The sequence below is a fragment of the Synchiropus splendidus genome, chromosome 11, assembly GCF_027744825.2.
Source record: "Synchiropus splendidus isolate RoL2022-P1 chromosome 11, RoL_Sspl_1.0, whole genome shotgun sequence".
Lineage (NCBI taxonomy): Eukaryota > Metazoa > Chordata > Actinopteri > Syngnathiformes > Callionymidae > Synchiropus > Synchiropus splendidus.
This window is the reverse complement of record NC_071344.1, coordinates 15,011,481-15,028,791: the sequence shown is the minus strand read 5'-3', so window position 1 is coordinate 15,028,791 and position 17,311 is coordinate 15,011,481. Positions and strand designations below refer to the sequence as shown.

General features: G+C 45.4%; 1 protein-coding gene across 2 annotated transcripts in view; it reads left to right on the top strand.

Moving 5' to 3' along the window:
* Nucleotides 1–17,311, top strand: part of macrod1 (mono-ADP ribosylhydrolase 1) — a 121,027-nt gene that overhangs the window by 101,120 nt on the left and 2,596 nt on the right. The window contains exons 6-9 of one of the 2 annotated variants that reach the window (XM_053879832.1): nucleotides 11,433–11,554; nucleotides 12,358–12,388; nucleotides 13,797–13,870; nucleotides 14,303–15,820. In XM_053879832.1, coding sequence (XP_053735807.1) covers nucleotides 11,433–11,554; nucleotides 12,358–12,388; nucleotides 13,797–13,870; nucleotides 14,303–14,593 — 518 coding nt within the window. In that variant the 3' untranslated portion in view covers nucleotides 14,594–15,820. Of the gene's footprint in view, nucleotides 1–11,432; nucleotides 11,555–12,357; nucleotides 12,389–13,796; nucleotides 13,871–14,302; nucleotides 15,821–17,311 lie in introns of those variants that run through there. The other variant, XM_053879833.1, reaches the window with a different exon arrangement.

Genomic DNA, 17,311 nt, shown 5'->3' with positions numbered 1-17,311 from the left:
TTTGCCCACCATCTCTTTCCCTTTTTAGTTGAGAGCAGAATTTCCATTCACCGCTCAGTTTTTCAGGTTTAAGAGCCGGTTGTTTATCGCCTCTCTAATGCTGCTGAAGAACAACTCCAACCTGAAGAGACAGGAACTAAATAAACAGAATTTTTAAGTGCCGCTGAACAAGATTCAAAGACCTGAGTCTGTGGAAGAATTCGAGACTACCATAACTGAAATAGAGGGAAAAAATGAGCGGGGTGAATTATTCTAATCATCACTCCTCCAAAGAAGCAAACTGAAAAAAAAAAAAAATCTTGTCAGAGCGCTGAGACACCATCCAACACGCTCACCTCCTCACACATAAATCCTTCAGACATCCTAACATGCTCCGCTAGCTTTCCAACGGCTCCCCCTTTCTCCGCCTATATTTCAGGATAATGTGAGCCAGCAGCTGTAAGATTGGGTGAGGAGGAGAGGAGGAGGAGGAGCGCAAGAGGGCTGGAGTTGATGTATGGTGGAACTAAAGCAACCCTGCCGATCGATAATGTAAACAGGAGCGGAGAGAGGCGGTAAATAAGGGCGACTCCTGACAGAAGTGTCTACCTCAGGTGACAGAGGGAGAGGCGAAGAGAGGGAGGGAGGAGATGGACTGAGGGTAATGTGTGATGGTGGAACGAGAGGAAAGGGTAAGGATTGCAGTGGTGAATAAAAGTCAAATATTTATAATGTGAGAGAGGACAAAGGGTGAGATGGAAGGGAGCAGAGCAGGAATGAGGTAATGGTGGCCGAGAGACGCTGGACGGTGACATCGAAGGACGGGAGACTGAGTGAGAGACGAGAATGGACGGATTGGTGTTGGCAACTGCAGAATAAGTAAAGACAGCAGAAAGAGAAGCAAAAAATGTTGTCTAAGTGAATGAAGATTTGAAACAGCAGTGGCATTTTAAAAAATAAATAAATGAAATTTTTAACTCTGCTTAGTTTTCAGCTAAGAACTCGACGTCGACCTCCGTTCTTTAGATTCAATGGATTGGATGATCACCTCTTCCATTGTCTTCCCGAGTTACACCTGTCCTCTTCTGGAACCAGGCTTCCGCGACTCATTTTATCTCCATCTCCAGATACATACCACAAGGCTCTCTCATTTATTCTCCCAATCGTCATTGACCCTGCTGCCAGTTAGAGGTTTCAGCAAGGATTCTCCACTTCTCCTTCTCGCAGTGACTTCAGCCAACTCTCAGCCATATGGTCCACACTGGGGAAGTATCTCCAAAGTAACTGGACCTGGTTACGTGGTGAGACGCCCACACAGCCTTCAGGGTTAGCCTTGTCCTCCGCCTTACCAGGTGCCCAAACCCCCTCATCTGGCTCCTCTCTATGCAGAACAGCAGCGGCTTCACTTGAGTCTCACCTGGATGTCCATGCTCCTACAGGGAAAGCTGACTGACAGAAATATATCAATGGGCCAACAAGCTAAATCCTGTTCTCGTACCGAAATAATCCAGACGTTAAAGTCACTGTCAGGCACAAATGGAACCCAACTTTTATTTCACTCCACAAACTGAGCAGCCAAGTTCTCTTTCTTTTTTGAGATGAGGTCCTCACATCTAACTGTGAGCATGCGAAGACACCGATTATGAAAATAATATTCATAAAACATCACCAGCTGACTATCAAAGACTTATAGTTCTTAGCAAATTTTCTAGCCTTTTCTCTCCAACAGTGAGAATAACAAACTCCCAACTGACCCACTTGTTCACCTCAACTCTGCCTCACCATCTCCCATCAGAAGATGATGACCGCAGCGGCGCCAATGGCTGATTTGCATAAAATGATGTGGAACGCTGGCTCTTCACCACATCACAAGAATCGGGCTCTAATGACATCCAAACACGTCTCTGTTTGCATTAGAGTCTGCAGAGAAGCTCATCCTCTGCTTTGATGCTCACCGGCTGATGAATCACGATCTGCCTGTGAGTCATGTTACAGGCGGATCCAAGCTCTTCTTTGGAGCTCTGCGTGAAATGTCAAATGCCAAAATCCTGGAGGCTTTGTGCCATGTGTTCAATATTTAGTTTTTTAAAAAATAAATCCCGATCAGCTGACATGCCAGTTACAGTGGTCGGGCTGCAGCTCACCATTTTAAGGCCCATTTCTGCTCCCCAAAACCGAACCCCTCTGTTTCAAACCACTTCTCCGCCACTGATCACATGCTTCCGTGTCTTCTTTACGCTGGTGTTGCTGTTCACCCATATGTGCTCCAGGGGGAGCAGCCCAGGGTCAAAAGTGTATGACAACAACAAACTCCCAAATCAACATGGCGACTGTGGAGTCTGTGTTGACCATGTAGCTCTTGCACAAAAGAGGAAACGGAGGCAGCATTGCAGGAGGCAGTGGTCGGTGAGGCCGCTAAATATATGGCCACTGGAGGACGGAGAGTTTCCACCATTGTTATGTCTTCGTCCTGTCTCCTGAGAGCTACGTATCGGGGAGTAACAGCAACACTGACCCCCATGGTTTCCACTGGTACTGTTCTGTATCCGTAAGCTTTGTGGAAACATGCAGGAATATGGAGCGCAGACAGAAGGCTCCGTCCAGACCCAGATCCACACGTAACCATGAGCTTGAATGGGCCTTTAAACGTATAATGTTTTACCAATGAAACATATTGTCTGCTGAAACTTGTCTGCGTGGGCAGTGGTACTGCAGAGGTCCTGGGTCAAATCTCAGCCCCTGATCTCTTGTGTGCAATTGCTTTTCAGGGAGACAGGAAAATAAAGTCTTTAACTCAACTTTAACCAGATTCACAGTTGGCTCATTGATTGGGTTGCGGATTATTTTCACCAAGTTGGTCAAATAACACTACCACAAAGTTGCGCCACTCAGTGGTGCAGTTGGTTGCTAAACACTGAAGCCGTTTTTCCTGTTTGAGGACGGATAGTTTTCCAATTTTGTGTTGATTGAAACCAGTTTTTAATGTCATATGTGTCTGCTAGTGTTTTAATCTTAAGGTTTGAAAGATGTTCTTGTGAGACTTGTTTTTTGGTTGTTTTTTTTGGATGCTACATAGCGTGCCACTGCGATGGTGCTGAAAAGTCAATGGTACAATGCGTTTTGTTTTACAATATTGCTGAGACTTTTTATGATTATGACAATGCAGAACCCTGGAATGGCCTTTATAGTAAGAGGCTTGGCCTCAGTCCATTGGTCATCTCCCTATATTGAATGGCCCTGGAGTGGAAAGATGAAGACCTTGTGATATACTGATCCCACCATCAACTGCCAAATTACTCAGCGGCCAGTGGCTGGAGTGACGGAAGTAAATCTAACTTTCTTGCCATGCAAAGTCATTTTTTAGATACGAGTTAACCCAAATCAAACATTGAAAGAAGAAGCATTGACAACTGGTTGCAGAGAGGCTACACACAAATGGTTTGTGTTGACTGCACACATCATGAGGAACTAGCAAATCATTCTGCTTTGGTAGCATTGGCGTGTGGACCTTGTTCACTGGGCCACCGTTGGCAGAGTGGAACTAAAATGATCGCACAGAGCAAAGCGCTTGAATCCACTGGACCAAAGCTAATGTATGGAGTTCTGAACCAGTCAGTTCACCACATATTTGGTCCCATCTGGACCTGTATCACTGGGTTTAGGATGTCAGGACCATGGCAAGTCCACTTTCCATTCAATTCTGCTTTTGTTCAGTGTTTGAGGAACGACTTGCTATAGCTTTGTGTCCATTAATTGAAGTAATACGACTCTATTATTAGCATGTTTTTTTCTCTATTAATGGCTCCATAATTTCTGCCTGCTGATCAGCAGAGGAGCGACCGACAGAACAGCTCAACAGACTGTAAATCACAGTGGGTGGCTCTGCCCACTTTGGTCAGCAGGTGTTGGAGCAGCTCTGCACCTCCAGTCATCATTGATATCCAGATTAGTTCCAAATGTACAAGTGCTTCTCTTGAAGTTTGCCACAACACCGCCTTGCTTGATGTTACCTATTGCTTCTCTTAGTTGTTTTTTGTGTCTTTGTGTACAGTATATACCTTGTTCAGTGTGACTTTTTGGTACAACAAACCAAGATACTACAAGCCGTTAAATTTCTGCTGACAGTTCGCTGAAACGGTCTTGTTCAAGACAAGGGACTGATGTCTTAGTTGGAGGACATGAAACTGCTGTCACCATGTGACAAGTGTCTAATATGCTGAAAGCTTTTGCAGTAAAATGAGCAGTCAGTGTGTGAATGAGTGTTTGAGTAGTCGGAGGCCAGTGGAGTGGGAGGGACGAGTCATCAAGGGTGTCAATAATGAGTCGTACCAGAGTCATAAGATGCGGCTGAACTGTCCTCATTGTCAGGTTCAAGGATTGGGATTCACACAGTCTGCTAGTTCAAGTAATCCCTTCCCGTTTTTCACTTCAATTGATGACTGCGTGTTTCACCAAGTCCATGTGTGAAATGTGAGTGACTGCAGTTTAGTCTCAAAGGCGATTGGCATGGCTGATTTAAAAAAAATAAAAAATCACATGTTGAACAGCACTTGTGGGCCGGTCTCTCTCTTCTGAGCAGATGAAAACTGGATCTGTTTTTTTGGGGGGGGGACGTATTCAGGGTAGAATTGCCATTCATTCTTTTTTGGAAAATCTTTTCTGTCAGAGCTGATTTGAATATCAATTGAAAGAAATGTTTGGGCTGTGTGACGTAACCGTTTCCTTGGCAACCTTGCAAAGAAGCAACGGTTGAAAATAAGGATTTGCGCTTGACTAATAACCTGAAGTAGACAACTTGGTTGCACCACGTTATGAAATGCAAAAGCTATTCTTCTAGGCGGATGGCTTCTCAGTGCTTCAGTTATCGCTCGCAGCAGGACGCTCACCAAAGGAGCGCTGTATTCCAGTTCTATCATTAGAAGCAGCTGGATAATTGGAGAAGAACTCTGAACTATGATGCGGAGCAAGGTTTGTATCAGCAACGCTCCGCTGTCAGTTTGCCACTTTCCTGCTCCTCCTCCTCTGATATGGGTGGCTTGATCCGGTATCAACATTTAATCACATGTGCTGGAGTCGTGTCAGATATTAACGTTGATCTATAAAGGCCCGTTGGATTGAAGAAGTTCTGTCTCGCTGTGAAAGCAAGTGATTTCTCATGGGTTTGCACTCTCCTTCATCAATGAGTGGTTTGATGAAGGACTGACACATGATTCAGACTTTCATTTCTGGTACGCTGTAACACACAGTTCACTCAACCACGACTGTGGTTCGCACTTTTATCCGAAAACTCTCTGATCTTCAAGGGACATGGAGGCATCGCACATATGGTTTCTGATAAGTTGCAGCGGCGTTGAGGTTCTAAATGATCACAAGTGGGGCGTCGTCTGCTGAAACACAATTCAGAGACACCAGAGTAAATATTTTCTACAGACCCATGAATGTTTGGCTTGATACTGGCAGGCACTGGAGTATGGGAACAGATGAGAAGATAGAGTTGCATATTACTGAAACCTGTAAATATTCTCTGATGCCATCCCATTATCCAGTCATGCACTTATCAACCACAATATTATGACCAGTCAAGCTAGACATTCTTGAGCTTTCCTATTTTTGTCCACCCCTAACGCTGGTACCGGTCTCTTCTTACCTAAGATAACGTACCAACTTCAGATGCGGATGTTGAATTTAAGGGTCTAACATTATTCTTGTTACATAATGTATCCTAAAGTCTATATTGAACTTGTTAAAAAACAAAAAAGAAGTGCAGACCCCAGAGCAAAAACTGGCAGTGGGTAAAAAGGGTTGTCTTCAAAAATAAATCAAAAAACGAAACTGCTCAAATGGTACTATAAAATGGATACTGGTTTGTAAACACAACATTTGCCGATATGTGAACTAATAAAGCTTAAGTGTAAAAATGCTCATGAGGAACTACAGCTGTGGCGGTTTAAAAAAAAAAGACAAAAATCAGAATAGTGGCAACGTAAGGCACTAGCTAGATCTAGGAAAAAGTGAGATTTAAAAAAAAAAAAAAAAACAATACAACTGGCTCGACAGGGAGAGAAAATCTTTAAAATTTTATTTTGGTTTTCGTTTTGTTTTTCCTGTGAGGTTGCAGCACTGATAGTGGGATTTCCTCCAACGTACACTTGCATTTAGGTTTGCTCTTTCCCTTTAAGTAGTATTCCAAAGGTTATATGGCTCTTACTTTGGCTAGAAGGGCGGCAGATTCCAAGGATCTTATCCATCTTTGACTACTTTTGAATTGTAAGAAACATGCTAAACATCGTCCTAGCTAACCAATATTGAATGAGAGGGAGAGTATTGTCCACAAACCTCATTTGCTCATGCAACAGCACTGACAGTGCCATCTATCCCTTCATTATCAAACAGAATTGTATTTCCTTGATCAGACAGATTCTGCGCCTGGTTGATATGATGCCTTAAAAACCCTCTGTAATAGAGATGCTATTGCATCATGGTTTGTTGCAGCGAGGGCATGTGATTAATGAGGCCGGTCCACACAAGCCTGCGGAGATCAGAACGTCTGCGTGGTCCAGAACTCTGGCGTGACCCGTCCAGCGCATCTATAGCTGCTCATTATTCTCAGAACACAACTGCACAGTCGTGATAGTTTTGGGAGCAAAGGTTAATACACCATGGTGGCTGTGTTGCTGCCACTGCCTGATGCTGCTGCGATGTACAGAAGAGATTCTTTTCACTCCTCAGGGCTGTTTTGCTTACAAGCCAGATATTGCAAAATGAATAGATCACGGAGTTGTCGATAGCCGCGGTCCACGATCGGGACGCGTTTCAGAAAGTGGTAATTATTCATTTAGGAGCAAGCTCCTCCTCAGATGCTTCTCTTCCCGCTCCAAACTTTTAAATGGGCTGTTCAAACACTGCCATCATTTCTTGACAGCCGTAGCTCCGTTTCCACGTCTGGGTCCGGCTTCGCTCAGCAGATACCCTTCACGCAGATGGTCCTGGTCACAAACGTCCTCAGATCCGCTGAGTAGAGCGTATTGGACAAGGGAGCGTCTTGAATTGTTTGAAAGGAAATTTCCAGCTGATAAACGAGAGCAGCAGGTCGTATTTAAAAAGTCCCACAAGCTGTTTAACTCCCTGCCTAATGGCCTGAGAGGCTCCCGAGGTGCCAGCAGCTTGCTCACATGCCGTGTTTAGCTGTCCTGCTCTGACTTCATACTCACCGCTTCATACAGCCAAGGAAGGGCGACAGACAGGCGTGTAACAACTGCTTTTAATCGGCATGTTCCCCGTTGAACAATTGCGATTGTGATGAAGACCAGTTTAAGCTTATCAAATGAGGAACTGGACCGACTCCCCTGAGGTGGCCTCAGGACGTCCAGGTTGTCCTGGGGCTGGACGCCTCCTTCCTCATCCTGCTGACGCAGGTGGACTGACCAAGTCTCAGAACATCCCAAGAATATTGGTCATGATATTTTTAATGATGATGGTGTCACATAAAAACCGGCTGCGTTCCAGAGAGTCACTGCGTCTGTTTGTGCAGGCTTTTGCTGAAGAGGACACCCTTCCACCAGGCAGGTGTCTCAGGAGTCTTCTCAGTAGAATATGCGTATGGTGTTCCTTGTTTTAGCTGGAACTTCATTGGTTAAACTGTGTGTGCTTGACCTCGTGGAACCCAAACCTGCCGCAGCCCGGCCCACTTTGGACACCCCTGGTCTCTGGCAATATTCCACTGTGGGTTGGTGTGGAGCCAGTATCAGTGGCATCCGATTCTCCTGGGTTGAAAAATAGAATTCACTTGTTCACTTTGAGTCGTCCTTTTTTTCTTCTTGATGCAGACATGGCATCAATGAACCGCCTTGCTCAGACTGGTTCACTGTGCCGTTGTGTTTGCAAGATTTATTATTTGTTTCACTTTCTGTGATGGCTGTTGTGAAGAGAGGCCTTGAGGGGTCGAGGTGAGAAGCTCTGGAAGGGAGTGCTGCGGAGGGTTTGTCCAAGCCTCTGATAAATCCCAATGTACCTCAGTAATGAAACAACTGCAGGGTTTCCTACTTTGTTGTGGCTTCAGATTGTGCTTTTGCTCAAATTGATGTTGCATTTTAGTGATTTCTGGGGTCATCAATCGAGGATTTAGCATCATGGGTTATGAATGAGTAGTCAAGCAAAAATAATGTAACACAGTCTAAAGTTTGCGTCCTGAAACTAACAACCAGGATAAAATATGCGGAAACTTTCTTTGATACATCAAGTATTCTTTATTGATGACCTTCTCATGAGTCTAGTCAGCTACTGTGATGTGACCGGAGGATATTCAAGTTGTTATCTATCAACACCTTCAGTTGAGGAGTCCTTGGATTCACGGTCAGCAAGAGCTGTGGTTGCATCATGAACAGAAGGAGACCTAAGTTCATGCGCGTGTGGTAGCTGGCGTTGAGTGAGACTTGAGCTCCTCCTCAGGCGCCCGAGTCAGGGGTCGTCTGCTGTCGGCGACTTGGGCTCAGTGGCTGATTTGGTTTCGTGGCCCGCAGGATAATGTTCTTGATAATACAACGCTCGCCGCAGGAGTTCTCAGTTTTGACACAAATGAATCTGGTCACACTGCTGAGCTCATCATTAAAGAGAATCAGCTCCGACATCCTCGCAGGGCTTCATGCCAGGTCATGATACACTGATCGAGGATCAAAGACACAGGACTTGTGTATTGGTGCACACTCTCCACTCCCGCTGTGCGTTTGTGGGCTTTTCCTCCCTCAGTGCAAAACCACTGGATCCTACTTGGGGCCTGAACAATGGTATCTGACTCTAGCGTGTGATCTGGCGTGTGACTGTCCTGGAACAAGACGGTGTGAAATCACATCTGTGTATCAAACATTTTTGTTTTGTAATGACGCTGCCAGTGTCTTTGTGGAATTTTCTCAGTAATTTTATGAACCTAAAAAATTATAATTTTAATAAAATATTCAAATATGATGCTCAAATATTGATTTTACAATGTTTCATGTAAATCTGAAATCTCATGTTTTCAAAGGAAATAAAGCTTTTAAGCTGGTGGAATTTTCTTAATTCTGTCTTGAAACGATTTTTCATTTACATTGAAGTCTAAATGTATTGACATTTTATGCAAAATTATCAATTGTCTTATTGACGTATGTATCGGTATCTTTTGCCACTTGTTTAAGTCTGTCTGACTTTGAGTTTTCATGGCGTTTATGTATAAGAAATATTGAAAACAAACCCATGAGATTGGTGACTTCAGTTTGGTTTTCATTCTTTCCTCATTTGCAGAGAAAAACAACCTCAAGGTCACATGTCCCATTTTTTTTGCATCGTGTTTGTGCCGTTTCCAGAGGTTGCTAGTTTGCTACACCCCTATTATCCATACATTATTACCTACACAGAGCAAGTGTGCGGCGGTTTCATACATCCATGATCTAAAACAACAAGAGATCAAATCGATATTGACCAAGTTGCTGCCTCTTTCATCGTCATTCAGCCCTTCAGCCTTTACTGGAGACTGTAGGCTTCTGTTGCAAGTGAGACAAGTAGATTCAGCAGTTTACGGAGAACTTGTCGTTGAAGGTGACCGGGGAGTGGGCACAACCGTCCGCCAGGTTTTGTTCACCACAACACATGATGGTCCTCATCACAGGTCATGACATTTTCTCGACTGGGCAGCTCACGTGTTCATCTTCTTCTTCCTCATGCTGAAGCTCTGTGGAAGTCAGCACGGATGCATCCGCCGAGGGAAGTAGTCTTTAAACTTCTATGTTCAAAACACATCTTAGAAGTTCATTTTCCAGGTTCCCTGTGGCTGCGGCCTGGCGGGGAGTTAAATTCATCTCCGCAGGCCCCGAGCTGATGGAAACTTGCTCTTCTTCAAATCAGCTCCAACTAATTTGAATTCAAGATATTTTGTGATGATTTCATTTGGAACTGAGCTGCAAACTTTCAGTCCTCGACATAACTGAAATAAAGGGAGGAAATGTGAGCCAGGCGTGGTCCGTCTTTGTAGGATTTTGGGTCTTCCTCTTTCAATTCAATCGTGGCATGAACACATGCCATGTATTTACATTAGAACAGTGTCACACTTTCACTGTTGGATTTAAGTTCTCGAGGACCAACTGGGTTTTATTTCATCAGGAGTTTGATGGATGGACGTTCGGAAGGTTGATAGTGCCGGAGTCAGAAAGGGAAATAAAAACAAGCCTGTGCAAGAGGGTTTGAATGGCAGCCCAGCCTGGATGACTACCTTACTTGGATGAGACACAGCAGATGTTGCACTTCACCAGTGCTGTGCGTCATCACTCTTGTTTGTCATGGACTACGTTCTGAGACTCACTGATGGAGTCAAGGAGAGCACAATGGCAGGGATGTGGATCAGCACCTCCAGGTCTGGTCTCTGACTAAATCTTGTCTCTTCATTATAATATACATGATCTCATCATTTTCCTTCCTTTTACTATTATTATCTTCTATTTTTAGGTATATATTTGTTGTTGTTCATATTTATAGATTAACATTTGAAATGCATTTTTCTATCTTTATTTTATTTTTATCCGAACATAATTCTTGGACCAGATATTTATTATCAATCGTTATTAATTTCATCCAAATTAGTCCCATTTACAAAAAGAAAAACATTGGTTTGAGGAGGAAAGAGGGGAGAGCCCTTCAGATGATTCTCTTTAGGTGGCTCACTCATCCTAAGAGGACTGCTTCGTGCGTGGGACCTTTTTTGTGGGTGTGGCCAACTTATTGTTTCTGGGATCATCTGTTGGAAAAATCTAAACAGCAGGGATCCTGCCGTCGGTCCGTGCCATATTTCCTTCTTGTGTTAACCCTGAGGTACCCTGCTGGACTGTTTGTCCTTGGGTTGCATTTTAAAAAAGGCACTTCAACTTTTCAGCTTTTCACTGCGGTTCACCAAGTGCATTTCTAAAAAGCCTGACCTGCCGATTCCAACTGTAACCTATTTTTGTTTCGTCTAACGGCTCACACCTTCAATGTTTCACGCGGTTTTCTGCCTTTGAAGGACGAAAGACCATTTTAATGTTGCAACAGCATACAGCACAAACGCTCCTGAACAAAAATAGGCAGATGTTATTTACAAAAGTCAACAGGTAACAACACAGCAGGCACTTATTGCAGTCACTTGTAGCTTAAATGGTTTCCTTTTGCGAACTAAGGTATTTCTGCCTTTTCACCACACAGTCGACGTCTTTTCTCTTCAACTACAAATCCTTAAATGGTGGAGGAGGTTTATGTTGTTTCGGCCTCAAGTGACTTACAAACTGCGATTGACGTACTTGCTTGAGGATGACAAGAGACACTGGCTTAGTTAACCAAATGAATACAAATATTGTTGTTGTTTGTGGATTGTGGACATTGATAGCACTCCTCTCGTACAGGAGTGTGGTCCAAGGTCCAGTAAGATTGCTTTCATCTGCTTGCCTCTCTCTCAGATGTGATCCACACCGTCGGGCCGATCGCTCAGGCAGGTGTTGGGGAGCAGCAGCAGAACGCCCTGAGATCCTGCTACAAGAAGAGCCTGCAATTGGCGACTGAAAACGCAGCACGCTCGGTGGTGAGTGGACGGAGAGCAGAGGAAGAGAGGGGGAAGATGTTTTGGCCCGGCTTGGTGGACAGAAAGAAGAGGTGTCAAAAACTCTGGCCAGATGAGCGATTGAAAAAAAAAGCACAGAATCAGACGTGGTCGGGTTCGTTTCATCCACTCAGAGAAGGAAGGAGAGCGGACAGGGAGGAGTGCGAGACCAGGTTTTTTTCAAACACATCAAGCGGGAGGCTTTACATCCGAACAGGGTGCTACAGTGAAAGCAGCACACAAAAGGCAAATAATGACAGGAGGAGCAGAAAGAATCAGAATCTGGAAGAAGAGTGCTGTTTCCTTCTGCTCGGCTCGATAAACATTAATGCTCTTTTATATGGGCTCGAGTGGCGCTGGAGGAGGAGGTTCTGAGTGGCGGAAGCCATGGTGATCTGTACAGGGTCCTTTCCCGAATCTCTGATCTGAATCCAGAGCTAAGAATTCCCTCCCTATTGGGGCCACCTCAGGAACACCTTTCATCTGACGCGTTTGTGATTTTTGCGGGGACAGATGCGGCTGAGCAGTTGAAAACCAGAGATGCTTTCCTAGTTCTCCGACGCAGAATAGTCCCTCACAACAAGCATGTCATGTGTTAGGTATGTTTCACTGAGACACTCCTCACTGAGACCCACGTGAGAAGCATTTCAGGTCAGGCATCTTCTTGACCAGTGAGGAGAGGACGACGCCGGGCCGTTTGTGTTGTGTGACCTCTTTGATATCTAAGATGAATTGCTGCCCGACTGATTCCAAACTGAGTGTCACCACTGTCCATTTCTTCGCAGGCTTTCCCGTGCATCTCCACTGGGATTTACGGTGAGTGGGAATCTATTTAATCTCCTTTTTCCCCCCTCACCTTTTTGTTTGCCGTGTTGTTGTCGAATGCGAGGGGAAAAGTGACACTTGTTCATTTCCGGTATCCGCTCCTCAGACTTGCTGACACACACTTCCACAGCACATGTCACATTATCTCCTCCCACCCAGAAGTGATTCTCAGATTAAGGTCTTGGATTAAAGCCAGCGGATTTAGATAGATTAGGCCATAGATTGTGTCAGAGTGACAGTAATCCCTCTCCTCGCCATCAGGAGAGACCTGCTTCAACCCTCCCGGGGGGGAGTTGGCTGTGAGGTTTGTTTACATTCATCGACAGACGCCTGTCGAACACATATTGTGTGTGTAGTCACCGATTACACTGATCAGTGCATGCATTCATTGAGCCACAAGATTTACTTCCATTCAACCAAGATCTTGGTGTGATGATGGGAGCGCACCATTGTGGGGGGGGGCTGATGGTTTTACTGGTCCCAGTGGCTTGGACGGCACAAAACAGGAGCTCAGCACATCCTGTCACATGACTGTTGACGTTCAGCAGCGAGGTGCAATACTGCCGTAAGAAGGTGTCCCTTTTCTTTAGCTGCTGTTTTTCGGATGGTTCAGTGGTGTCATCGTTCTTGCATGTGACCTTCAGCTCCTGCGAGAGCCATCAGGGACGTACGCTCAAGAGCCATGCATCTTAGCAGAAACTCACAGCGATGACTCGCACAGCCTGGTGGTTGGCGAGATTGATCCAAGAGCAGCGGAGACTTCTCTTTGTCAGCTGTTATTCCCAAAAATGGCAGCCGCACAAGACAACTCGTAAAAACAATGAAAGTCGTGAACACAGGAGGGGAAGGTAATTGTGTGGAAAGAGTTGACTCCAGGAGGATAGGCTTCCATCACAGGAGCTGAGATTCACCTACCTCTCTGAGCAGAGGGTGGAATTGAATCCCTCACTCGGCCTCTTGTTGACTGTTTGTGGAGCAGGAGTGAGAAGGGAAAGCGAATCTCAAACGCCTTTTAGTGCAACTGACTGACTGTTTAGCAAAATCGCCGGAGATGCACTTTGAGATCTTCCAGTGACTGCTGCCTGTGGCTGTAGCTGTTGGTCAACCAGGTTCAGAAGAGAAGGCCGGTCAGATCCACGAAAGACGCCGGTATTGTTGCTCAGGGATGAAAATAGGTTTCATCTGGTTGTGGGCTTGTTTTGACTTTTCGTCTGTCGCTTTGTTTTTGAGGCTGAAGCGAGGGGTAATTTTCACCCACATGCCATTCTCACTATTTGAACTGGGTCTAATTTGGAATAATTGCTGTCTAATTTCTCTCAACATGTTATTTCCGTGGCCCGCCTTCGCTTCATAGCCGCGCAGTAGAGCGCTGTGTGACCTGGCCATGCCATGTTTGCAGGATACCCACCTGAGCAGGCCGTGCACCAGGCGCTCGCAGCCGTGCGGGAGTACCTGGACCAGCACCACCACAAGGTAGGAGTGTGTGTGTGTGTGCGCGGGAATGACTGGCCTTTTCCCTGGCGCTGTTCTTCCTCTCACAGCTGTTGTTTTTGTTTTCTAGTGTGAGCGGAGAGGAGCACATAGATAAAACACACAACCTTTAAATACACATTCCCCACTCTCATGCTCACGGCCAAGTCTGCGATTTAATTGGCTCCTTGCGGGACTAAACCCATCACACACACACACACACACACACACACACGGGAGAGCACGGGTGCACGCTGTCTCTCCGGAGGGTAGCGCGAGAAGAGAGAGAACAGGCTAAATGATGGAATAGATGACTGGAGGGGGAACGGGAGGTTGGTGGGAGATTGAAATAAAGTGGAAACTTTCCAGTCTGTGCTTAACATGCTGGATTCTCTCTTCCTTTATTCCTCTTTCTGCTGAATCTCTCCCCGTAAGCACCGCCCCAAACCACCTCCCAGAGAGAGTGTTGGCCATGTCATCGTTCGTCTCCAGAGTCTCTGTAGCAACGCTGATGCCATCACTGGCTGCCAGCTGAATATGGTGCATCTGGCCAGAATTGGACCAGAGGGTCAAATTTGTCACCAGTATTTACCTTCCAGCCCTGCACACTGTGTTTGTTTTACAAATAAAGTTGGCCTGTTTGCTTCGACCTACGGTAACGTAACGTTTTTCTTCTGTAATTGGAGCTTGTTTTTGAACAAGAGCGCATCACTTTCTGCTCCCTGAAGCTCGGCTCGGAGGCGGCGTAAGCCGTAGTCTCAGGAGGGCGACGCCTCGCAGACGTTGAAAATGAAGACAAGACGTGAAAATTCTTCGTCAGATTCCGAGATGAGACGTCATCGCGGCAGCACGGAGGAGGGAAGGTTGAGCAAGACGGCAGCGAATCCATGGAACTGCACCGACTGGTGAAAGAGTGGATCACAGAGGGGTCGGAATTGAGAGCCCGGTTCAAGTTTGGGTTTTTCAAGAATAGCATTGCTTTATGTTGGAAAATGGCGTTAGCAAGGGCACAGACGGATTGAACCCAGGGCAATAATGGCACACACGGTGTGGAGACTTGTGTAGTGAGTCATTCAGCTGGTGATTCTGTGCAGTGAGACGGAATTATTGGTTGAAACCGTGTGTAGCTGAGCTGCGAGACGAGGTAGAGGTGCCACGTCTGAAGGCTTTGCTAACTGTCTTTGTGAAGCTAGAGTGAGATGTTTGGTAATGCTGTGTGTCGTTTTGAGCAATCGTTGGACAATACTGGCACACATACATCTTTGTGGGTGTTGATCCAGTGAGCAGTGACCGTCCTCGTGTGCTGTTGAGCGGACGTCACAAGCAACATGGAGCCTCCCTCCTCCCATCTGTGCTGCCTTCGCCTCCCTACGACTCACACAATAGTCTGTCCCATGTGTCCAGCTTTGTTGAGGCACAGATGGTGGGAACTTGCTGGACATGATGAACATGGATGTGAAACTGTCTCCACATGGCGATAAACACTGCGGTTTAATGAATGCCGATTAGTGCTTACTGCTCCCGGGATCAAAGGTGATTCATCTGTTTGCAAAAATAATTCAGAAGTTGATGACTGGATTTCAAGGATTTCTTTTATTCTAGGAAATGTGAATGGAGGTGTTTCTGCGGAGCCCTTAAGGGTGAAATAAAAGAAGAAACTAAACTACAGAACGGCTGTTTTTGTCTACTACCAGCAGACGCTATAATACTTTTGCAAGATCTCACGCCGTTCAAATGTATTGATTCTGCTGCGAGAAGTAGAGGAGTCATGGAGGATGACCAAAACCATGCTTGCGACGAAGCGCGGACAGTATGTCCTCATATTTTAGTCCAATGTCGAAATAAAACTCAATGAAACTTTCCCATGAATGCTGACTAGCCATCTATATTGTTGTTTGATCCAGAAGTAGTTACGACGTCACTTCAAACTAGTATTGCGAGACCTTGCATAAAGTATTGTGCGATCTTGGAGTACTGTTTTTTGCGATATCTCGCTTTTTTTTTTTTTTTTTTGGTCATGTCCCTTTAGGGGCTCCGTATGTTTCAGACTACAGTCTGGAACAATTTACTTTTTTTTGTAAATGTAATTTTACAAAAGGACACCAGTGAAAGTTTTTTCCAAATACAAGACACCTTGTAAGGAAAACATTGAATTATGTCAAGAATCTAAGAAATAATGCAATTTACAGTATTTTGTACTCTTAAAGACTACTACTGACTAGAGAGAGTTTATAACATTTTCAAATGAATGTCCAACTTGATCATCAGTCTCCGTCTCCCGTTCTGTTTTGCATTCCTGCTCAGAAGCATTTGCTTTTATTTGAATGGTGGAGGCCACAAACTACACGAGCAAACTCAAACTGAGTCAGGGGTATGGAGGTTTGACACTCAGCTCCAGGAAAGCCTTTGCCACACATTTCCATGTGTGTTTTCTTTTTCTTACGTCTGCAGTCAAATCACGGTGGTCAGTCTGCAACAAGCTCGGCTGTGCAAAAAAAGAAAAGGAGTAGGAGAGCTGCAGGGCTGGAAGCTGCTCCACTGACTCACCAAAATAGAAACATGAACCTGCACAGGGCGGGGAAAAAAAACAAAAGTGTTTGTTGGAGTATTAAGTAAATTGGATGTCATCCCTGCGAGCGTCTCTCTCTGGAGCCCCGACAACTGCTGTCTGTCTGGAACGCCGCGCTCTTACGTGCAGACCAGCTCATCCGAGCCAGCTCACTGTAGATTGGTGATGTGTTGTTTTCCTTCCTAATGTGATGATTTTTACTTCAATTTAGCACTTGAACCTTTTCAAAGCCAAATGAGATTACAGCCCGCTCTAGGTTTTCAAATGTCTCGGAATTCGAACAAATCGGAGTTTGAACAGAAATTTCGAGATTTTTTTACTTCGGATTTCAAACGAAAATCCAGAACTCGAACACCCCCGAAAAAAGACGGAAAAAAGCAAACGTGGGCGTACCGATCAGCTGACCCACGACGCGCTTTGTTATTGTGTATAACGCAGCCTCTGTATGCAGACGTGTCCCGTTAGCTACATTTACTGGCTGTTTTTTCTTCATATTGAGGTGTAAAACCTTTCCTGTGTCCGCACTGGACCGTGGTAGAGTGTCACAGGTGCTGGAGGGCGCACTCCAAGGTTTGATGTCCTGTTGTGGGCTGGAGCTGGGACAGGGATGAGGCGAGTCTGGGACAGAACGTGACTTGGTTTATGACTCTGTCACAGCCAAACTGCACAGAAGCGCACATTCAGAGCTGGACACGCACCGGGCACCTCTTCACTTCTGGAGAGACGTCACTCACTCGGCAACCCCTCCCACATGCAGCGGCCACACACATAGAGGAACAGCGCACCTGCAGCAGACACTCTACATTCACTCCTACAAAAGCCTATTTTAAGGCTTGGAACGCATTATTTCTTTTTCCATTCATTGTAATGGGAAA